The following is a 24,998-nucleotide window of genomic DNA, read 5'->3' as shown; positions in this document are numbered from 1 at the left end:
AGGCATAGGGCACAAAAATTCAACCAATGGAAGGGAAAATTTTCAAGATATGTATATCTTTTCTTTAAGATCTCAATTTCTTGAAGTCATTCATATTGGTATTACTGAAATATACAATTTCTCACCAATCTTACATTCACTGTTCACATGGTTCTTCTAAATGTTAAATGAAGCTTAAAATAGCTATTCCCAACATGCAGATGGAAATTATAATGTATTTTCTCATTGTTTCCTATTGTTGTGAAAATTTATCTACTACATTTGGTGAAAGTTGGAAATGAAGGATCAGAAGGACAAAGACAAAGTTGATGGCACAGCATTCTTACGTGCCACACGAACCTTTTTCAGTGAATAATTTACTACATGGTGGAACTGGATGGGTGTACACATTTATCGTATCTACATTTTCTGTACATAGAGTTACACAGAGATATAAATTACACAATAATTTACTTCAACTCATCAACATATGGAACACAATGCAGCTGACCAACAGCACCCATAGACAACTTGCCATTTGCAATTTTCTTCGCAACCTGGAAAGAAAAAAATGTTGTGTGATTATAGGAATAGAATACGGCTAACTACTTACCAACTACTTTCCAGTTGAAGCATGGACAGTGACATATGTGATTAATAAACACATTATTTTAGAACTAGAACACTGTGTGTCACTAAACAGTTTGCATACGAGCAGTTTCACTCAACACCACAAATCACAGCATTATCAGATACAGGCATGTGCTATGGAACTGTAATAACCCCATATACCTAACAATGTAAGTACAGTAAAACTGTACTTTCAAACTACAACAAATAAGCAGGATAAAATTCTTTCAGGAATATGAAATAGTGAATAAAAATTATACACAACAACTAACATAAAATAGAAGACAACAGTTCCTCTAGTACTTTCTTATGGTATTACCCTCTAAAATTTAAAGATAAAAAGTGATGAGACAGATGGTTCAGAAGTAACGATACCATGCAGTATACAGAAAATGGAGGATTCAATCATATTATTCATCTGCAGAACTGATTTCTTCAAAAACTTTGTGTTCTGAAACACAGTAAAATAAATATTCAAACAGCCAAGCAAATACCTGAAGGGAACATGTTGAAGCACAGTTTTTATTTATTATCTAAGTTGGAAGAGTGTCATATTCTATTGAATCAAGTAAAAGTCACTGTTACTATTTCATTTCTGTGCAGCTTTATCTTCAGTATTTCTGGGAATGAGATGGGAGTCAACAATGTAAGAGACACTGCATAGTTAAACTGGACTTCTAGTTTCTGCTTGGCAACTACAGTGATGTAATCGAAGAAATTACCCTGTGAGCATACACTTCTGCTACTATGGCATGCAGGTGAGCATGCTCAATGCCAACGTTAAGTACTGTAGAAATGTGTGTAGGATCTAATAAATTAAACATCTCAGAGGCATTCAAATTCTAGACACATTCATACTGAATATAACTAGAGGTAGAGGTAGAGGTAGAGAGAGAGAGAGAGAGAGAGAGAGAGAGAGAGAGAGAGAGAGAGAGAGAGAGTTGGCTGCTCAGTTACAGCCACGCCACATGCTTTGACTGGCAATGCTCGAGGCAGTCCTCTTGCGTGTTAAATTTCTGGTTCTGCCGCTTTCTTGAAAAATTTACTCAGAAACAAGGTACAGTGTTGATGTTCTATGTTTAACTCCAGGAGTGGTTCTATAATGTCACCCCTAATTACACTAACTTGAGATCTGCAATCATATGGGCACTGACACAAAACACACAACAAACTGATCAGCTACATCAGGAAATGCATGTAATAAGTGGAATCCTTAGAACGATTCTCCAGACTGCCATTTCATTCCAGGCTGTTAATCTGCATCTCCCTACCATTTACCTTCCCATATGAACATTACTATATTAGGTTGGTATTACTCCATCATATTTCTCTGTCGAAGTTGATATGTCAAATATTTTCATCAAAGAAATTTTATAGTGCTAACAAAGAGATAGAGGGGCTGGCCAGTACTTACCTCAGCGCAGTACAGCCGATAGAAACACAAAAAACAACCGAAAATTTAAGTTCCTAGCTTTCGGAATAAATGTTCCTTCATCAGGGAGGAGAGGGGGGAAAGAAGGGAAAGTGGATTTAGTTACTTACAACCCAGGTTATGAAGCAACAGGGAAAGGAAAACAGGGAGGGTAGCAAGGATGGAGTCATGGTTGTCAGAGGGAAGCCAAAGATATTCTACTGTAGGTACGGTGCCAGCTTCAAACCAAAGAGGATGCATACAGAAGTAAAGAGGTGTATAGTATAAAGATGTAGGATGAAAAGATGCATGAATGGCTAAAGAGGAAAGGGAAAGAGGAGAAAACTGAAAAGTAAATGGGAGTGAGGTTGTTTAACATAGGTTCAGTCCAGGGGGATGGCGGGATGAAAGGATGTGCTGGATGTTTATTCCAAAAGCTAGGAACTTAAATTTTCGGTTGTTTTTTTGTGTTTCTATCGGCTGTACTGAGCTGAGGTAAGTACTGGCCAGCCCCTCTATCTCTTTGTTAGTAATTGTTTCACATCTTTATATGAGATTTTCCATTAATTAGTTAAATTTTATAGTGCAATACAGAACTTTGTCAAATCTCACCTTTCACCACAGAAATATGATCAAATCTAGGATCTCACTGCAGATTTGATCACGAAAGTCATTCGTCTTCTGTTCAGTGTGAAATGTGATCACTTGGAGTGCTGGGATCGCTACAGCTATCTGGTGCCTGTAGTGGGTTTGTAAACATGGCTGCAGAGTTTAGTTGATGTGATCCTTCGACTCTTTATAATAACCCTGCCTTGACAGGGTGGAGGAGTGAGCAAGGGACACAATGCGTGGTATTAATTATGCGCTGGTGGGTTATGCTGCAGTTGACTTCAAAGCTACCACACAACTGCAGCCATCAACCTCTAAATTGGGAAACGCCAAGGCAGCTTTTCAGCAAGCCAGAATAGAGAAGATACATATTAAAATAAAATAAAAAAATTCTTAGTTCTCGATTCTAGTTAGTCTACATTTGAACTCTGGATGCCACAATTTTAAAACGTACTTCATCTCTTTCATACTTCTCATTAATTTTGAAGTGGTTCATACACTAATTCTGTTAATTAAATTATTCAAAGATAAAAATTGTTCTTAATATCCACCTAGTGCACTAAACATTTATCTTCAGATATTCCTTCTTCAGTGCTTTATAAATCACTTTGCACATTTGTGGAATTATTTTGGTTAATGTGCACTGTGGTATTCAGTTCCGTGTAGTAAATTAGAGTAGCTCTCCCCCATAGCAAGAAATCAGTGTTGTAGTGAACCAGTCTTCTGCGCACACACACAGCATTACTCAGGCGTGTATTCTGCTTTGTAATATTTTACTGAGAAAATACTGAAATGCACATTCTTCCATTTGTGAGTAATTTATACAAGACTTTACGTCCAACACTTGCAGAACATTTTGATGACTGCTTTTATTATCTTGATGTTCACCCAAGTAAGTTCCCTTTCTTTCCGTCATTGCTGTTTCACATGCATACACAATGCAATCGTGATACACGCAACTGCGGCACAAAATAACCAGTTATTGTTGTCCACCATCCTGAACTTTGACAAAAAAATATGATGACAGTGTAATACCCCTTTTTAGTGTCATGTCAAATATCTTCGTCAATGAAATTTGACAAATATTTGATCATATTTCTTTGTCAAAGATAGTGTAATACTGCCTTTACTATGGTACAAAAATACACATTCCAGATGCCTGGCATACAACAATATGCACATTCTAAGAAGAATAGCAATGAGGTCACTGATGGGAACAAATGAAATAGAAGAAGAAATAATAAAAATAATAATAATAATGATAATAACCGTCATTATCATCATATGCATTACAAGAAGAGAATGATTTTATGTATTTAACCAAAAAATACATAAGTTCTACTATTTACAGTATCTAAACATCGAATAGCCCACACAAAACATGAATGTTGTGAGCCAGACAAAATGCTGATGCTTCATGTAGGCTCTTCATACTGCCAGGGAAATGTCTGTTAGAACACTCATTATAATGTGGCTTATTTTCTGAATATCACCACAGTTAAACATAATGAATGTTGTATTTGCATATAACTTCTCCAGTCCATCATTTACCAAGTTGTACTCACACCTCCCTAGGATGACGTAAGCCTGGAACTGTAACAGTTGAGTTGTCAATAAATTCATGGTTCTGTGTTCTCACTGTTTGTCACTCATTCCATTCAGTGGCCAAGCTGAACCCAGCAGTAAGTATTTGGAATCATTCACACACTGGCCTTCTGTATTTGAGGTGTTTCTCAGGAAGCGACAGTAAATCTTCAAGAAAAGGCATTGATTCATTTTTAGAAACTTACTGACAAAGATTTCAATCAAAGTGAGCTGGACAGATGTTCGATAGTACCGATGGACAGCACATAAATATCGATCTGATTGTGCCACTAAAGGTCTCATAGCGGCATTCAAGTGAATGTCAACTTTCTTCATGTGTGATGAGAAGCAAACAAATTGGTGCACAATAGTTTGTTGTGAAGTACACAGCAGATGCTCTGCGGAGGGGATGGGAAGGGGGAGGGGGGCAAGGGGGAACTAGAAGCTACTCATAAATGGTGGGATGGACAAAATATAAGGCAAAATGGACCTCACTTCAGGTCATGCTTTCAGGAAGTCATAATCCTGTCAAAGTAGTTGATTAATACAAGGTGGTTATAATTAAACTTTCACCACCTGAGCCAGTGTAGATAGAAAACTATTTACCTTATGGGTATCCAACTTTACTCGTAAAGTTTTTTTTTTTTACCACAACAACAGCAATAGTGCTTCTGCTCTTCAAGAGCAACGACACATTAAAGGAAAAAGAAGAAATCCCCTTTCCTCACCAGGGTTGAGTAACATGATTTGGAAATTCAAATTTAGCTGGAGATGTTGTAATTGCTCCTGCGAGAAGCCAATAGTCAATTGTGCCACAAACTGTTGCAGTTATTGTTTCCATAGCTGAGAATGCTGGACGCAATGTGCTATCTTCAAGCAGAGAAAGAGCTGTCACAACAGCTGAACATTACATGATCCACCATTCAAAAATTGCTGCGAACAATCTAGTACAGTTCCAGGCTGTCGTGGATGCAGACAGCCATCACACTGAGCAACATTTGTGGCCTGGAATGTACACATGGTATGCAATTAGCACACGTTAACCTTTCACGTGGAAATTAAAATGCATTTCTTTCAATGATTTATTCATTATTTCTCATCCACTTGTCCTTACAAATGTTTCCACCAAGTTTCCCTGTCCTACAATCCCTCTCAAGTAGTGAAAGTTTAGTTATAACCACACTGTACATTCAAGGCCATGACAGTACTGAGTGAAAACTCGACAATAGACTACTACTCTCCATACTACTAAACAGGAGAATTTTCCTCTTTCATAAACAACATACATTCTTTTAAAAAAAATGCTGATCGCAGAGGATTTACTTATGCAAATTCGTCACAAATTGGTATTCACACAGGGATCAACATAAATTGCAAAATTGTAAACATTGGCAGCCTATGCAGCCTATGTATGAATGTGTGATGCTGCAGCACAATTTCACTATGCAGATGGCAAGGCTAGACAACAGTGGGCATGTTGATACCAGAGCATAAAGCCTTTGGGAATTTCAATCCGTGTACTCAGTTGTATAGTAACTATGCCTCACAGGCAGGCACGTGAGTAATATATGCAAATATCAGCATTTGAGAGAGGACATGAAGTGGGGCTCCATGAAGCTGGTTGGAGTAATTGGTGAATCATTCAACATTTGAATTGGAGCAATGCCACTATTTGACTATGTTGGCAGGAATGTGTGAACCATAGCCAAACATAGCATCAAGAAAGTGACAGCCGACCTAGAGAGAGAGATGACAGAACATGAGGCCCAAGCAATCTTCAGAGAGGCTCTCAGAGCCCTGAATTATTCATCACCATCACCCCAACATGGAACTGGTTTTTCAGCGATCACACTTTAATAGGTGGCTCACAGAAAGCGGTCTAACCTTACTGCGCCCCTCTTGCAAATCACCACTGACTGCACAGCAACAAGCCCATTTTGCACAGGTGTCTGGCACATTTGCCATAGAATCTCACTGACTGGAGAATTGTCTGCAGTGATGAGTCCCGCTGGGAACTGAGCCCTGCTGACCAGCAAATATGTATCTGGAGACACTATGGACAGTGATGAGATACCAACCTGTCTGTCACTGCTTTATGACCTGACAATCAGGATTGATTGTCTGAGGCCCCATTTCATTTCATAGCAGGACCCCTTTGGTTGTCATCTGCAAAACCCCTACATCACAGCAGTATGTCGATGACCTCACTTTGTTGACATTCATGGCAAGCTATCCTGGAATTACATTTCAGCAACATAATGCCCCACTCACACGAGAGTTTCTACGGTTTGTCTTCATACTTGCAAAATCCTGCCTTCGTCAGCAAGGTTGCCAGATCTCTCAAAAATTCAACTGAGAATGTTTGGGGCATTATGAACAGTGGCCTCCAGCCAGCTCAGGATTTTGATGAACCAGCATGTCAATTGGACAGAATTTGGCACAATATCCCTCAGAAGGGCATCCAACAACTCTTGTCAAACAATGTCAAGCTGAAAAATTGCTTGCATTAGGGCCACAGGTGGACCAACACATTAGTGACTTGCTCAATTTGTGAAGCTTTTTCTCTTGAAAAAATCATCCAGTTTTTCTGAAGCTGTACTCATTTGTTTGCCTGTGCATTACAGCACATTGACCAAATTCTGTCCCATTCAGGTAAGTTCTTCATGGTGTATTGCTTTTATCTCAGAGTGTATATTAAAAAAACTTCAACACACAGTAAACAACTTCAAACAATACACTGTCTACTTGACAAGTGTACCTCAAATACATTTGCAACAATCAGTCACAGTTCACAGCAGATCCTACTAATTTGGTTTGTTCTGTGACATTTTTATGCACTGTCACCACAGTTTTCTTCCATGGAAGCTGGCCCAACTCCAAGGCAAGGGTCCACTGCTTTGATGGACCATTAAGAACAGCAAGTGTGGCCAAACACAAGTTGCCACCACATCATCCTGTCTAGTAGCAATTCTGTTTCCATTGCCTTTCAGTTAACATGCACAAACATGGAAACCTCACACTCAACAGATGTGTTCCTCCTTCCAATCTAAGTTAAATACATTTTCTTCATTTGTTGGTCCTAAGTACATTGTGCAACACATAACTTTAACAAAGTGATTGTTATACTACACTGTCAAAATGTGAGTACTGCTGTTAGTAGATTTAATGTGAGCACAAGTGTGTGGCTGACCCTTAGCAAGGTTGAGTTCAACATCAAGGAAAGTGGCATGAGATATGCACCATGTGAAATTTTATTACGACAATGCATTTAGAGATTCCAAAAATTTCAACACGACAGTCTCACTGAGTCCACATGGAAAAGATATCATCACTGTATCTAAAACAAATCAGGAGCTGAAAGCTTATAGATCCCATGAAAGCCTCATGCCAGCAATCCATGAAAAGGTTCACACAGGAAGGAGCCATCCTGGTATCCATGCCACCCGATCTGTTTGTTTGTCTGACCCTCAAAGGTCCACTATTTATAACAAACTTAGCTTCCTGCTCTTACTATTTCATGATGTCTTTTCAGAAATCTCTGTGTTGTTTGTTATCATATCTTCCACATTTAAGTTCTCAGGTTTTCAAATCACGTCCAGTGCACACATTAACAGTCAACCTTTCCTTCTCAGCCCGTCCAGTTCATCTTCCCTGACCTGTGGTTCACAATTCTCCCCCATTTCCTAAACCTCATCAGTCCTCTTCCTTCATGTCTCTCTCCCTTTCCCTTCAACCCTTCTGCCAGAAGGAGCTTGGGCATTTCCAGATGTTGTGTATGTTTTCCCCTGCCGCTAATTTGGGAGTAGATATTTTATCAATCCATTTTATATTTTCGAACACACTCTCTTTGTTGATTTATTGAAATGTTAGGCACACAAATGGTTTTATGTCCTAGCTGAAGCTGGTAACAAGTGGGAATCAGTCAATGAAATACAACTATCAATTCAGTAGCTCCCACCAGCCACTTAACAGAGAGTCTCGTTAAAGTGCATGCACAGTAATAAAATGTGTTACATTTGCAAATTGACTGTCAGTAAAAACTGTATCACAAGTTGGAGCAAGAAGACAGGAAATGCTATGGGGGAAAGGGAGGGGGGGGAGGGGGCGGGGGGTGCTGGGTGAAATGGAACTTTCAGATCAAATGCTGAAAATGTTTTTAGTGAAATCAACATGTCTTTTCCTTACATCTACTAACAAATCTCGGGACTGATCCCAAAATTGTGCGATGGCAGATAGTACACTGCAGAAGAGTTTCCTTTCTTATCAACTAGCCTACTTACAGCTGTAACATCGGCAGGCGAGATGCTGTCTATGGTGGCAGCCAGCTGCTGGCCAGTGTGCACATCCCCCCTGAGCAGAGCCTGATAGCCAATGCTCTCCAGCAAGTTATCTCCGCTCTCCTCACTCATCAGGACAGCAGCTTTCAACTGCTTCTTCGCACGGTTCACGTCATCTGCAGAAACGTTTCCTCCTCGGAGTGTCTGCACAGCTGCTTTTACAACCTGGTCAGAAGAATGATTTTGCAGAAAAATTGGAAAATCTTGATCTTAGGTCAATTACTGTAACATAGTAATACCATTAATAAAGCTAGCCGAAGTGGCCAAGCAGTTCTAGGCCCTACAGTCTGGAACCGCGCGACTGCTATGGTCGCAGGTTCGAATCCTGCCTCGGGCTTGGATGTGTGAGATGTCCTTAGGTTAGTTAAGTTTAAGTAGTTCTAAGTCTAGGGGGCTGATGACCTCAGAAGTTAAGTCCCGTAGTGCTAAGAGCATTTGAACCATTAATAAAGTCACACCAAACTCTAAAAATATAACTAGTAACATTAACAAAGAATAAATATATCAAAACTTGTTCACTCAACTACTTAATGTGTAAAGGAGCTGCGCAACTCATTCTGACATTTCAGTGATATTTCATTTATCTTTCTTTGTTTAAATTCTACTGGACCTTTTTGACAGGAACACAATAGTTTATGACATTCTAGAAGTTTTTAAGATGAAAAGAATCATAAAAATAAAATTCTGAAATACAAAATTTTAGAACCAAAGTAACTACAAAATAATTATGATAATGATTAATTAAAACAAGTTTTTCATGAGATGCATTTACTCAATTGGTAAGGTATCAACAGTGCTAAATGAACTGTGTCTTTTAACCATTTGATTACGGAAGCAATACACACCAATTATCAATAAAGCAAAACAGCATAATACATTATACAACAGTGGCTGTCAAAGACAGGCAACTAAATCAAACATGCTTATTATTATTATTTCTTTCTTATCTCAGACGTTATGTCTGGTCAAAAGTAGAAAGTGACGCGGACCTTGATCAAGCGTGACTTCCTTTTAACTGTACGGTATATGTTATATTGCATTTAGACACTTTCGGGTAATTGAACATGTATCAATAATCACGGATTTCTGTAGTTGTATATATAAATTTGGATGTAGCTGTATTGCATTGATGTACTGGTGGATATTGTGTGGTATGACTCCTGTAGTTGATAGTATAATTGGTATAAGGTCAACTTTATCCTGATGCCACATATCCTTGACTTCCTCAGCCAGTTGGATGTATTTTTCAATATTTTCTCCTGTTTTCTTTTGTATATTTGTTGTATTGGGTATGGATATTTCGATTAGTTATGTTAATTTCTCCTTTTTATTGGTGAGTATGATGTTAGGTTTGTTATGTGGTGTTGTTTTATCTGTTATAATGGTTCTGTTCCAGTATTATTTGTATTCATCATTCTCCAGTACATTTTGTGGTGCATACTCGTATGTGGGAACGTGTTGCTTTATAAGTTTATGTTGTAAGGCAAGCTGTTGATGTATTTTTTTGCTACATTGTCATGTCTTCTGGGGTATTCTGTATTTGCTAGTATTGTACATCCGCTTGTGATGTGATCTACTGTTTCTATTTTCTGTTTGCAAAGTCTGCATTTATCTGTTGTGGTATTGGGATCTTTACTAATATGCTTGCTGTAATATTTGGTGTTTATTGTTTGATCCTGTATTGCAATCATGAATCCTTCCGTCTCACTGTATATATTGCCTTTTCTTAGCCATGTGTTGGATGCGTCTTGATTGATGTGTGGCTTTGTTAGATGATACGGGTGCTTGCCATGTAGTGTTTTCTTTTTCCAATTTACTTTCTTCGTATCTGTTGATGTTATGTGATCTAAAGGGTTGTAGAAGTGGTTATGAAACTGCAGTGGTGTAGCCGATGTATTTATATGAGCGATTGCTTTGTGTATTTTGCTAGTTTCTGGTTCTAGAAAGAATTTTCTCAAATTGTCTACCTGTCCATAATGTAGGTTTTTTATGTCGATAAATCCCCTTCCTCCCTCCTTTCTGCTTAATGTGAATCTTTCTGTTGCTGAATGTATGTGATGTATTCTATATTTGTGGCATTGTGATCGTGTAAGTGTATTGAGTGCTTCTAGGTCTGTGTTACTCCATTTCACTACTACAAATGAGTAGGTCAATATTAGTATAGCATAAGTATTTATAGCTTTTGTTTTGTTTCTTGCTGTCAGTTCTGTTTTCAGTATTTTTGTTAGTCTTTGTCTATATTTTTCTTTTAGTTCTTCTTTAATATTTGTATTATTTATTCCTATTTTTTGTCTGTATCTTAGATATTTATAGGCATCTGTTTTTTTTTTCCATCGCTTCTATGCAGTCGCTGTGGTTATCCAATATGTAATCTTCTTGTTTAGTGTGTTTTCCCTTGACTATGCTATTTTTTTTACATTTGTCTGTTCCAAAAGCCATATTTATATCATTACTGAATACTTCTGTTATCTTTAGTAATTGGTTGAATTGTTGATTTGTTGCTGCCAGTAGTTTTAGATCATCCATGTATACCAAATGTGTGATTTTGTGTGGGTATGTTCCAGTAATATTGTATCCACAATTTGTATTATTTAGCATGTTGGATAGTGGGTTCAGAGCAAGGCAGAACCAGAAAGGACTTAAAGAGTTCCTTGGTATATTCCACGCTTAATCTGTATTGGCTGTGATGTGATATTATTTGAATTTGTTTGGATATTAAGTGTGGTTTTCCAATTTTTCATTACTATGTTTAGGAACTGTATCAATTTAGGATCTACTTTGTATATTTCCAATATTTGTAGTAGCCATGAGTGGGGTACACTGTCAAAAGCTTTTCGGTAATCAATGTATGCGTAGTGTAGCGACTTTTGTTTAGTTTTAGCTTGATATGTTACCTCTGCATTTATTATCAGTTGCTCTTTACATCCTCGTGCTGCTTTGCAACAGCCTTTTTGTTCTTCATTCATAATTTTGTTCTGTGTTGTATGTGTCATTAATTTGTGTGTAATGACTGAAATTAATATTTTGTATATTGTTGGTAGGCATGTTATGGGGCAGTATTATTGTTATTATTTTTATTATTACTATTATGATAATGATGACGATAAAAATTGTATCCCTCAAGTCTTCATAAACAATCAAAAAATTACCACTGTTCCACAGTTTAAACGTCTTTGAGAAATCATCAAGTACAACTTAATTGAGAAAGGAACATGAATAAATAGAGCCAACAAAATAATAAATGCTCAATTTCTAACTTGGCCAAGTATAATAAGAAATACTTGTCAACAGACACTAAGGTCCAACATTACAGAAGTGTGACTCTCCCAGAAGCCACTTATGCTTGCAAAGTCCAGTCCCAATTCACAAATTAAAGAACTGGTCAATTCCTCAAAACTGAACAACCCTCAGAGCTTGCATAAATCAAAAAATACCACGTTGAAGGCACCTGGAAAAGCCCCTCTCCCCAGAGAAACTATTGAGATACTGTGTCATCTATGTCAACTACCCTCACAACGAAGAAGAATAGAACTCTTATTTCCCCCAAAACTGGATCAATTTAAACCAAATTTGGCACACACAACACTTACTGCCTGGAAAGAAGTACTGTGGGGTAAGTTAAAGTCTAGCTCTAATAGGAGTGTGTGTGGTAAAGGGCTGGTAGCAACTGACATCCACGCTGCCCTGCACAACTGACATGCTGTGTGGGTAGTATTGGAATGTGTTTCAGGGCTTATATATACAGATGGGCACAGCTGAGCAGAAAGAGAGGGAAGCAGGAGGGAGAAGATGGACATTAAGAGTGGGGGGGGGGGGGGAGGAGAATGAGATGGATAGTGTAAGGTGAGGAGAGATGGAGGGAGGGCAGATGCAAAGGCAGAGGGGGGGAGAGAGAGAGAGAGAGAGAGAGAGAGAGAGAGAGAGAGAGAGAGAGAGAGAGAGAGAGAGTGGGAGGAGGATATGGAAAACAGAAGGTATGGAGGAGACATGGTCGGATGCCTATGGAACTTCTTACATGTACGCATCATTGGCAAGTATGTAAATGTTAGAGAGTTTCAATTTTCTGTAACAGATAAAAGGGTCACAGAGACATCTAGCATTCTTCCAGCCCCAATAGAGTATGGAAGGGGTGTGCTCAGTGTCAGATTTTGAGTGATCACTGAAGGACATGGAGCTGCCATGTACTCTTGACAGGCATCATTATCAGCATCTGACAGCATTATCAGCCTCTGTCAGAGTTTAAAATGGGTCTCATGGTGCACTGCCACTTGGCCAGGTTGTCAAATTCTGCAGTACCTGAATCTATGAGGCTGTGGTCCAATGTTCAAATGCATGGGAATATGGAGGCAGGTACACTCATCAAGGTCTGACTGACCGCATCCGAGCTCTGTGACTGCCATATGAGACAAGTAATGGACTACCCACATTATTCTGCATCAACCCGCACCACTAGTCAGAGACTAGCACCAACCAGACGAAGGAATTACCGACACATAGTTATGCTAATTTTAACCTCATAAAAGAAACAACCGCATTTCGAGTAGTGCTGTGATTGGGAAGCATGGCCTGCTGATGAATGGTGTTACACTGTGTTTTGCATGTGTGCATTACAATGGATGAACGTCGTCGGCAAGTATGAGGTGAGCAGAAGAAAGGTCCCATTCCAACATTATTTTGGACAGGCACAGTGTTGTTACAACAGGGAGCATGGTGTGGGGAACAATTGGCTACAATTTCAGATCACAGCTGATACTGATTCAGAGAACTCTCATGGCACAACAGTGCATCACATACATCCTCATGGACTACCCCTCATGTGACTGTATTGGGGTGGCATTCTTCAACAGGACAATGTTCCCCCACATGACATGTGCCTCTATGAACTGTCTATGTGATGTTGAAGTTCTCCCACAGCCAATAAGACCCAAGATCTGTCCACGATAGAATGTGTGGGACCAGCTCACATGGCAACTCTGTCCCAGGGACGTATTGAAGATATCAAAGACCAACTACAACAATTGTGGGCAACATTGCTTCAGGAGAGAGTACAACAGCTTTGTGGCAAGCTTAGTTCACCCACTGTCTATGGGTAGCACCTTTAACTAGTAATAAAATCCTGTCCCGCCCAGTTGGCTGTGTGGTCTAATGCACGGCTTTCCAGGTGGAAGGAGCGCCTGGTCCCAGACACAAATCCGCCCGGCGGTGAACCGGCCAGTCTGTGGATGGTTTTTAGGCGGTTTTCCATCTGCCTCGGCAAATGCAGGCTGGTTCCCCTTATTCCTCTTGAGTTACACTATGTCAGCAATTGTTGCGCAAACAAGTTCTCCATGTACGTGTACACCACCATTACTCTACCACACAAACATAGGGGTTACACTCGTATGGTGTGAGACGTTCCCTGGGGGGGGGGGGGGGGGGGTCTACCGGGGGCCGAACCGCACAATAACCTTGGGTTCGATGTGGGGTGGCGGAGGGGTGAAGTGGACTGCGGTAGTCATCGTGGGGTTGTGGACCATTGCGGCTGCGGTGGGGACGGAGCCTCTCCATCGTTTCTAGGTCCCCGGTTAATATACAATACAATACAATCCTGTGTCCCGTGGTAGTACCTACCCAATGCTTAAATTTTCAATTAAAAAATCATCAGCACTGGTGGCCAAGGACTTGTGAATAAGAAGTCACCCTGCTCTGCCAATGGCGTTGTCACAGAGGGTGGAGGAGTTGATGGAGGTCCAGGGCACTATCTCTCTCCCTTGGCATGAGAAACTGCCGCTAAAAGGTGTAATCATCTGCAATGATCAACAGCATGATGATGCAGAAGGCAATGGAAACCACTGCATTAAAGAAACAGTTTATCCACAGGACATGTGGTCTGTAATTGAAAAAGTATCATGACGATATCTCCATTGGCAAAAGGTTCCATGTTAGTCCCCCATTCGGATCTCTGGGAGGGAACTGCCAAAGGGGCAATGACGATGAGTAAACGACCGAATAGCCCACAACGAGATAACATTCTACAAGTTGGAACTTGGACTGCCAGATGTTTGAAAGAAATAGGAAAGGTAAGAAATCTGAAAATGGAAATGCAAGACTCAATCTAGATCATAAAATTGTACACCGTATTTACTTGAATCTAAGCTGCACCTTTTTTCCGGTTTTTGTAATCCAAAAAACCGCCTGCGGCTTAGAATCGAGTGCAAAGTAAGTGAAGTTCTGAAAAATGTTGGTAGGTGCCGCCACAACTAACTTCTGCCATCGAATATATGTAGCGCTACACAGGCATGCTTTGCAGGCACAAAGATAAATACTGGCGCCAAAACCTCTGCGTCAGTAAATAAATTTAAAAAAACTTGGAAGATGAGCTTTTTTTTTCTCTGCCCCGAGTTTCGAACACTGCATTTTCATACATTATCCAACGAAGTAAATACAAATTCCGTACTGTTCATCTTCGAATGTAGCAGCATTTCAATGTACTACGAAAATTCAACTGGCAGGACTGTTTGGGTCATGTTTATAATAGTATTATTCTTATGCCTCACAGTGATGCAGTCAGAAATGAAGCACGGCAATTAATTAGATTTTTAAATCTAAGATGACTAATTTCTGTGCCGAATGTAACGCACTGATGAGGCATCTGCAAAGATTTTCAAACGGAGAAAAATTTTAGCTAAACTCTCATTCAGATCATCATCTATCATACGCAGTCTATTATTTGGTTCTTGATGATCATTATCAAAGAAAGCAGCAATGTAAGTAACAACAAATAGCAGTCTCTTGCGAGTGTTTCGCTAATGAAACAATTCCCCCCCCCCCCCCCTCTCTCTCTCTTTCTTTCTTTTTTGTTGTAAGCGGCAGTAGTGTGCACAAAAGCAAGCCATGCCACAAGCGGCGACAGGACGTAAACACTCATTATCCGAATGCGACAAACAATGTATGACACAGTACAGTAATTCACTTTCAGCTTATAGTGATGTAAACACCTGTAACAAAGAGAATGGCACTTATCAGATCAAAGAAAAATAAGCAATCGATTCAAAGCTGACGAAGCATGTGAAAAAGGAAGGGTACCCGTGTAAATACGGACGAATCGCCTGATGCATAGCAATGGCTACCTGGTAAAGCTTAACTGCTAAGCTTACAACTTGAACCAAACTACTGTGGCTGTATCGTCATTCATTCGACCTGAATTGTGTCTCATATTGCAATGGACCAACTTTGTTTCTACTTGGAGGTGCGGCCTACAACTTTTCTCTCCCCTTGAATGTCAAGTATCAAATTTCAGGTGCGGCTTAGATTCGGGAATTTTTTTCCCCCCCTTCATTTCGAGTCTCATTTTTCAGGTGCGGCTTAGATTCGAGTAAATACGGTAACCAGAACGGGAAAGTACGGCAGAGTGTGTACTACTGTGAGCAGTTCACTGATATGGTTGTTATCAGATTCAACTGTCAACCAGTGCCAACAACGGAAGTTCAGATATAAATGCCAACATTGAAAGTAGGTGATGAAGAGGTAGAGATAGATAGAACATTTGAGGATACTGAACAGGTAATTCAGCATGTAAAGGGATATGAAAATCTAGTCATTATGGGCATTGGGGTGCGGTTGTAGGGAAAGTATTAGAAAAAAAAGCGTACAGGTTAATATGGGATTGACTGTAGGAATGGGAGAGTAGAAAGTTTAACTGAGTTCCGAACTAAATTTCAGATGGTAATAGTGAATACACTGCTCAAGAATCAGAAGAGGATGAAGTATACTTGGAAAAGACCAGGCAACATGGGGGCAATCCAATTGTATTACATCATGTCATCAGAGATTCTGGAATCAGGTATTAGATTGTAAGGGTAGACAAGATTCCGTCAGAATTTCAAAAATCGTTGGGGAGGTGGCAACCACATGACTATTCAAGTTTGTGTGTAGAATCTGAGACTGACAACATACCATCAGACTTCTGGAAAAACTTAGAATATTATACGGAAGAATGTAAAAGAAAATTGAGGATCTGTTAGATCATGATCAGTTTAGATTTAGAAGAGGAAAAGGCACCAGAGAGGCAGTTCTGATGTGATGTCATGCTTAATATTGGAAGCAATATAGAAGACAGAAAAAAAATCATGGTATGTTCATTGGATATGTCAACCTGGAAAAGGTGTTCAATAATGTAAAATGGTGCATGGTGTCTGAAATTTTGAGAAACATACCGGTAAGCTATAAGGAAAGACATGCAATATACAACATGTATGAGAAACAAGAAGGAATAATAAGATTGAAAGGCCAAGAATGAAGTGCCCTCTTATTTCCAAGATTGTTTATACTAAGCTGCAGAAATTTCGCTGGGAAGCCCTTACATATCCTCTTTACACTTCCAATCTCTTGCCAAGCTATATCCATATTTTTGATGCCCTGAAGAAAGACATTTGTGGCCGTCAATTTGCTTCGCACTAAGAGGTGCATGACTGGATTCAGTCTTGGTTCTCTAGTCGACCGCAAATGTTTTTTCATGAAGGCATTGACTGTCTTTCCTCTCAGTGGGATAAATGCATTAACAGTTACAGCAGTTACTTTTGAAATAATGAAGAGTTTACTAACTATTGTCTCCTTTTCATCTGACTCCCTTTTTAACATCACACGCCCTCTCAACGTGTGAAGTTTCATTTTCTTTCCTCCTTCCCTTTTGGGTACTTCTTTGTCAGGCACTGTAGTTGGCATATTAGTAACTTTTCAATCATTTATCACTGTGAAAAAGGTGTATAAAGGAGTGATCCAATAAACAACTCCATTTTGTAAATCACAATAATAGTCAAGCAGTTTTTTTCACATTTTGTTACGTTTAACCCCCCACCCCCACCCCTCCCCCAATTCCATCTAGGAAAAACCCTCCAGAAATTCTGTTGTGTGCAAACCAAGGAAGAAGAAGAAAAGTGATACATGGTTTGAGTGTTAGAAATGGCTAGTGATGTTGCACATGTATATTTTTTTGGGTATACCACACCAACCTCTAAAACAGTATTACCTTCACTCCTCATCCTTCCAATAAATGGTAAGGATAGATCTATGAAGAAATCCTATCAAAAAAACTATATAATTTTGATTGAAATAGTAAATTTATGGTCAACTATGGAGAAAAATATTAGTAAGTCATTGGGTTAATACTGAAAAGGGGCAATGTACCTAATTCTTTTCCTTAACAGTTTTTTCCCTGCAACACCCTTGCAAGCCTTTACGACTGTTTCTGACCACCAAGTACAGTATTGCAATGTGCGCCTCTCTTTTTTATCACTATGAACATAGTTACTTAGCAGATTTTATCCACCCTAAGATAAATGTCTCCTTTTTTCTGTTGATAAGTCTAAAGGTAACCACTGGCTGGTCATAACAGGTCACAGTGATACAAAATGCTACTGCAACTGTGTAAAATGAACATGTACTACCACTTAATCTTCATGGACAGTACATATTTTTTTTTTCCAACATGTGTGTCGTCTAAGCATTCTGAACAACATTTTGTTTACGTCTATATCCTTCATAGCTTCACTGTAGCCTTCTCTCAAAGTTTGAAACTTGTCACTCTTACAGTCCCGATTCATTGTATGTCCACAGTTGACACTTTCCCACTGCCAAAATTTTCAGTTACCTAGATGACTTTAACCTGGTAGCCACAGACCATACAACTGTTGTGGTTTCATTCACTGACAATATTTTAATTGCATATACCAGGGGTGTCCGACCCACACAATCGGTAAAAATATAAGTAAACGAATGAATTTCAATGACATTTATTTTAAATAAAAGATTGATAAATTGATACAGTCCAGAAAACATCTTTTATTTTATGGCCAATCTTGATGTTATTTTTTGCTGAACTCTGTATTATTTTTCCCAAAATTTGATGTAATTTTTGCCAAATTCACTGTTATTTTTGGCAAATTCATTGTTATTTTGGCAAATTCATTGTTATTTTGGCAAATTCAAAGCTATTTTTCACCAAAGTCAGTGCTATTTATCTTAGCCTTGAGAAGATTAGAATTCCAAATGTAATTTTAACACTTGATGCAATTTTAACATTTGATAACCTTAAGTTACGAATATGGAAAAATTAAAAATTTTGCGATATTTCCTAAAAAGTGTGATTTCATGCTATTTCAATAAAAACTGCTAATTTTGCATTACCCCCTCACCGGTTATAGTTAATGTTATGTAAATTATGTGCAACCTAAAAACACCTGTCTTCTTCCCAATGTGATGCAGATAAGCTAAAATATTGGATACACCTGGTACAGACCCATAACGAAAGTAAACCTCCAAAATTCTTACACCAAACACACAGTCTTTTTCTAAAGCTCAAGCCACCATCACTTACGATGATATTGGATTCATCCATGGCCAACTGCACATGCTAAACAAGAGTACTTACATTTAGACAGCAGCCACACTTCCCACGTGGTAAGTTCCCTGCCTTGCAGCCTTAACATCCAGACTAGCCTATCTGTTTGGATGCTGGTACTTATATAAATTGTTTGGATGCTGTTACTTATATGAATACATCACATTTCATCTCTGGTAACATTGCTAGCAATAATCCTGCCAGCAAAGATAACCAACACATTACTCAAACCAAAAACAACTATGGATTGTTTTCTCATTACCCCCTATTGTCCTGGCTAGAATACATTACCCAACTACTTCTCCAGGGCTACCTTTTCTGAAAATGTTTCCTTAGTTTATACTTCCCTATCTTTGTGACTTCCCCAGCTGTGACTTGGCTACACTTTCTTGCACAACTACCTGCATCAGACATGTTTCTGGAAAAGACTTATTCTGTGAAAGGGAGAGCAATCTGTGGAAAAAAGTACTGTAATGTAAGTCAACTTTATTGAAACAACTGTCCAGCATTTACACTGCCATAAAAACCATCATGTTATCAGTCTGGATGAATGGATACAAACCAAGAGCTTACACTCGGAATGCACACTATCGTGTAGTGAAGTACTCCTTGAAACAATACCTGTACCCTTGATCTTGTTTTATCATGTCTCATCCCTATACATCCCCACCCCCACCCCACCCCCACCCCCACCACCACCACCACCACCACCACCACCACCACAGTTGCTCCTCAGAATATCACAAACAGGAAATTTCTCAACACCACGTGTTTGGTTCTTGCCACTATCCTGCTCTCAACTTACAATATTCTTTCTAGTCTCATTTTCCTTTTGTTTATTTCATTTTACTACCTTTTTCTGCTCTGTAATATTTTTCCTATTTCCTTCATTTTTTGATCATTCAAGATATATATCCACTTGCAAAGTGCCATCTCTATATTTTCTATGTTCTCTGCTGTAAAGATCTCATCTGCTGCAATAAACAATTTTCCCACTTTCAAACTGTCCCATAAGCTTCTCTTGATCCAAGTTTTGAGTGATCCCTACACTTTACCAGTATCTTTACCCCTTCAACCTTTTCCCTCTTCTTCCAACAGAAGCTCATGGTACAGAAAGTAAACAAGTACATATAAGTTTTCATCTATTATCTATTATTGCTTACTGAGTAGATGTTATCTACCTTATGTAGAAAAATCTTCCAGTTCACTAGCCACTTTCATATACTTTAGTCTTATCATAATGTAGCATTTCAAACCTGAAGAACAAAAAAAGAATCTTTACTACATAGCTGTATGTTGTTTTGAAAATACACGACAGATTAAAATTGTTTGCCAGACCAGGATTTGAAGCCAGTTTTTTGTGGGCAATGAATATTCTTACTAACTGAGCTATGCATGCATGAATATTTCTCCACAATGTCCTTTCTTTGAGGAATGCTAGTAAAGTAGGGTATGCAGGAGAGCTTCTATGAAGTCTGAGGAGTAGAGAGAGACACTGGCAACATCAAAGTTGTGAGGGCAGATCCCAAATCATGCCTGGATAGCCTAGTCAGAGAGAGTATTACCCATCAAGTATTACCCATCAACTATTACCCACCAAAGTTTTAACAGAAATTAATGTAGGATGACTAACCTATGAAAGTGCAAAAGCGATCAGTATCAAAAGTAAATAAAATAATCACCAGACACGAAAACAGAAACTTACCACACCAATGACATTTGCTGGAGCAGATGCTATGAATCCAAAGAGTCCAGAATCAGTGAATGAAACATTCAGTGCGTTGACAGCAAACGGATCACTACCTGCCGCAGAGGCAGCAGCTTTCTGGAGTAGAGATCCTGCAGGATTTCCCCACTTTACAGATGGGCCCACTCCTAATGCATACTGCAGCACAGAAGCTGCCAGCACCTGCTTTGAGTCTTTTAAACTGGAAAAGTAATCCAAGAGAGACACAATATAGCAATTTATTCCATTTCCAACCAAAAATGCTGAAATTAATAATAATATTAATAATTTTCCTACCTCTTAACTCTAGAAACTGACAATCCCTGGTTTCAAGTAAACAAGGGAAATACTGGGCAATCACAAGCTATTATTATTTGGGAGAGAAAGGGTGGCATTATCCCAGTTGGTAACCAATCCATCTGTCAAGAGACAGCAACCAGCCACTCAAATTTTGGAGGACCAAGGCAAACATAAATGCTGAGACAATCCAACTTCTCTGGTAAATTTCCATCTAGAATTCACCAATATATTGTGCACCTTCAGCATCAACACACTAACTCAATCCTGAAAATTGCACACCCTAGCTAAACTGACATGAACTCCACACACTAGCCCTCCAAGAAACATGATTCACCGATGACACTATAGACCAGTGGCTCCCAACAGGTGGTCCACAGACCCCCAGAGGACCGCCAGCTATGCCAGAAGGGTCCCCAAGATTCTATTAGAATAAAAAATATATTAAATATATTACGTACGATAACAATTTTTTTTGTTTTGGCCACTTCCTGCATTAGCGAATGCTAACTTCTGTGTCTAGCGTCTTCCTAAAGCCAACTGACACTAGCACACTCTAGTGTAAAACTATAATTAGATACAGGCAAATAGTTCTGCTGTATGCCATTAGACTGCGCCCGCTATCTCTTTGCAGCTGACAACTGACAATCACTTTACACAGAAACTCGCATTTCAGACGACAATCGGCCATTGTTAATTTATTGCCAGTGCTTTCACAGACCATGTTGTTTACATATTCAATATTCTGTATTAAAACAGTAGTGTTTGTAAGGCGTTGTTTCTCGCGGAAGCTACAGTTCGTGTAGTTAAAAATGGACCGTTGGTTAAAAAGTGCTTCGTTAAAACAAGAAAGGCCTACAGATGAAGAGGAAGATAATACATTTGATGTTCAAGTAAGTAAGTCAGTGACTCTCGAACCGAAGTTGTCAGTGTCCATCGAACCTAAATCGTCGGCGTCCCTTGAACCTAACCCTTCCAAAATCAGTGTTAAGCTTACTGGAAAAATTAGAAAATATAACTCGGATTAAATCGGTTTTACGTTCACTGGACCTGAGCAACAGCCTAAACCTCAATGTGTAATTTGCTATGAAAGCCTTTCGAATGAATGTATGAAATCAGCAAAACTCCAGCGTCATCTCGAAACAAAGCACTCAGAGTTCAAAAGCAAGTCTTTAGATTTTTTTCAAAAATAAATTAGGGGAGCTGAAAACCTCTCGTAAAACAATTACCAAACACTGGTGCAAATGTAAATGAAAATGCAACCCTCGCATCTTACGAGGTGGCTTAGCTTGCTGCTAAATGTGGGAAAAACCACACAACTGCTGAGGAACTTATACTGCCATCAGCAAAAATACTTTGCATGAGAATGTTAGGTGATGCAGCTGCTAAGGTATTATAGGAACTGTCTCGCTCTCAAATAATACTGTTCAAAGACAAATTACTGATATGGTAGTTAACTTCGAAGAAACATTGCTGGCTAGACTTTACATGAGTGACATGTACACTCTACAATTGGATGAAAGCACAGACATATCAAAAAAAGCTATAATGTTGGTTTTGAAGATTTTCTTTTTCATGTGAACTACTTCATATAACAGCAGAATATATTTTTACTGTATTAAATAAATATCTCAATGGACAAAATGTCACCAGGAAAAAATGTGTAGGCTTGTCGACTAATGGAGCAAAGTCAATGGCTGGGGGGGGAAAAAAAAAAACCAGGACTTTTAGCCCGTGTCAAAGCAGTGGCCACTGAGGTGAAATGGACTCACAGTTGTATCCATCGTGAAGTCTTAGTAGCCAAAAGATTGCCTGAACCTTTGAAAAAGATACTTAACAAAGTAGTTCAAATCATCAAATACATTAAAACTCAACATCTGCAATCCAGATTATTTTCTTCATTGTGTAAAGAGATCGGCAGTGAGCATGAGGAACTTCTTATTCACACAGAAGTAAGATGACTTTCTTCAGGTAGGATCTTGTCAAGATTTTTCGAACTTACGAGACAAAGTTCGTGTCTTCCTTCTTGACACAAAGTACCCGGATTTTCTCACTAACTTCTCTTGGCTTTGCTCAGTTGCATACTTAGCTGATGTGTTGGAATACTTGAATGTGTTAAACTTGAGTTTACAGGGAAAAAATGTAGACATGTTCAAAGTTGAGGATAAGATTAGTGTTATGGTCAAAAAGTGTCAGATCTGGGCGTCAAGGACAGAAAACGAATCACTAACTTTTCTACTTTAAAACAATTCTTGGAGTCATCTCTGCCTGACCAGATCAAGATCAATATAGCCAAACATCTACGCAGGCTAGCCACCACTTTTAGAGAGTATTTCCCTGAACCTGATTCTGACAACAGATGGATTCGAAATCCCTTTAGCTGTGAAGAAACAGACAAAATCCAAGGCCTCACAAAAGAAGAGCAAGATCAACTTGTGGATCTGTCCAGCTGTGGTACAATGATAAACATTTTCATCGGTGATAAAATTATACACTTCTGGGCATCAGCATGCAAGAACTACAAGAAACTTGGAGATACGGTAATGAAAAAGATCCTTCCATTTGCAACCACATATCGGTGTGAGCAAGCAATTTTGTCTGTGTGTTTCATGAAAAACAAATATAGAATCAGCTAAACATGCGGTCGGATTTCAGAGTGAAAGTTTCAAGTTTGGAACCTAATATTTAAGAAATAATGGACTGAAAGGTCAGATTGAAGAAATCTCACTGTATTTTTCAAATAAATAATATCTTGTATGAAATTAGTGTTTTCTTATTTTTCACATGTTTACTCAATGCAATCTCAAGTGTAGTACACTTAAGACCAATACAATCAGTTTTAATGTTTACCTTTCAGTTTCAGTTCATACTCAATTTTTATTTTTTAAGGAGTTTGTTATACTAAGCGCCCAGATTTGAAGTCAAAGATTTTGAGCAATAATCAAAAATTTAACAATAACAATAATGGCTAAATTAAAAAAGTTTTAATCTCAATATTTTTTCAGTAATGAATATGTCAATGTTTTTTCTAAGCACCAGAAACAGAAAATGTATAAGAAGACTCTTAATTTGACTCTTTTAGGTAAATGATACTGTGATATGACAAGGTACCAATCGTGCTCAATGAGGGGGCCCTCGACAAAATTTTGTTGGGAACTCCTGCTATAGACTATAGTAACTATTGTATTTTAAAACAGAAACTGAGTTACCAATAGCACTCCACTTCTGGGCATGGTCTTTGTGATACACAGAAGCCTCCCCATAAACAATCACCTCATGGCCATGCGCATACAATCTGCCAATAAGAAATTCACATTCATCAATGTTCATGTGCCCACTAACAATAACAACAGAAAAGACCCACAAAACACTGAAAACTCTGGGCCAAAGTCACGAGTGTCGTGGCACAAATCCCTGCAGAACAAGTGAAGATTCTGCTGGGTGACTTCAATGTGCAAATCGGCAAAGAAAGAAAATAACAGAAAACACACGTTCACAAACAAAAATGGCCCAAAGACTTGGCAAAAGTACAACTTAGAAATCATATCAAAATAATTGAGAAAAGTTCCACGAAAACAAAAGCCTTTGAGCATCCACATACAAGAAACTGGTGAGTATCACACTGATCATATACCTGTTTCCTACCCAGTACAGAAAGAAATCTACATGTTCCAGTCAGTGGAGGGGCAAACATCTGTTACGACCACAATTTAACAAGAATAAAAGTCAATTTACTCCAAAGGAAATGAGTCAGAAAATAATCATACCACCAAAAAATCTGACAAGCAAAAGAAGAGAAACCAACTGTAAACAAGAAGAACAAGTTTACACCTGAGAAAAATTCCACAGAAATGGCCAAAGAATTAACTACACTGGAAAAGAACTTCAGACATGCCTGATGGGTCTCAAAATATGTAAAAGAGATGAAAGAATGCAAAGAAGTTTTCCTCAACTATAAGAATAAGAAAATGCTAGAAATATGCAACACCTCTATGAAATCAGGAAACAAGTGATGAAAATCATTAGCCAAACCACGAGGAAATACAT

The 24,998-nt window shown here is 38.8% G+C and overlaps 1 protein-coding gene across 1 annotated transcript in view; it reads right to left on the bottom strand.

The window, feature by feature from the left end:
- Positions 1 to 373: 373 nt before the first annotated feature.
- LOC126355124 (cytochrome b-c1 complex subunit 2, mitochondrial-like) overlaps positions 374 to 24,998 on the bottom strand; it is a 49,637-nt gene continuing 25,012 nt past the window's right edge. Inside the window, exons 6-8 of the mRNA XM_050005304.1 lie at positions 20,634 to 20,856; positions 8,494 to 8,715; positions 374 to 536 (exon numbers count right to left, since the gene is read on the bottom strand). Of these exons, the coding sequence (XP_049861261.1) occupies positions 450 to 536; positions 8,494 to 8,715; positions 20,634 to 20,856 (532 nt within the window). The 3' untranslated portion in view covers positions 374 to 449. The remainder of the gene's footprint in view (positions 537 to 8,493; positions 8,716 to 20,633; positions 20,857 to 24,998) is intronic.

This window comes from Schistocerca gregaria, chromosome 3, assembly GCF_023897955.1.
Source record: "Schistocerca gregaria isolate iqSchGreg1 chromosome 3, iqSchGreg1.2, whole genome shotgun sequence".
Taxonomy (NCBI): Eukaryota; Metazoa; Arthropoda; class Insecta; order Orthoptera; family Acrididae; genus Schistocerca; species Schistocerca gregaria.
The sequence above is the reverse complement of the archived record's forward strand: the minus strand, read 5'-3'. Positions and strand labels throughout refer to the sequence as shown.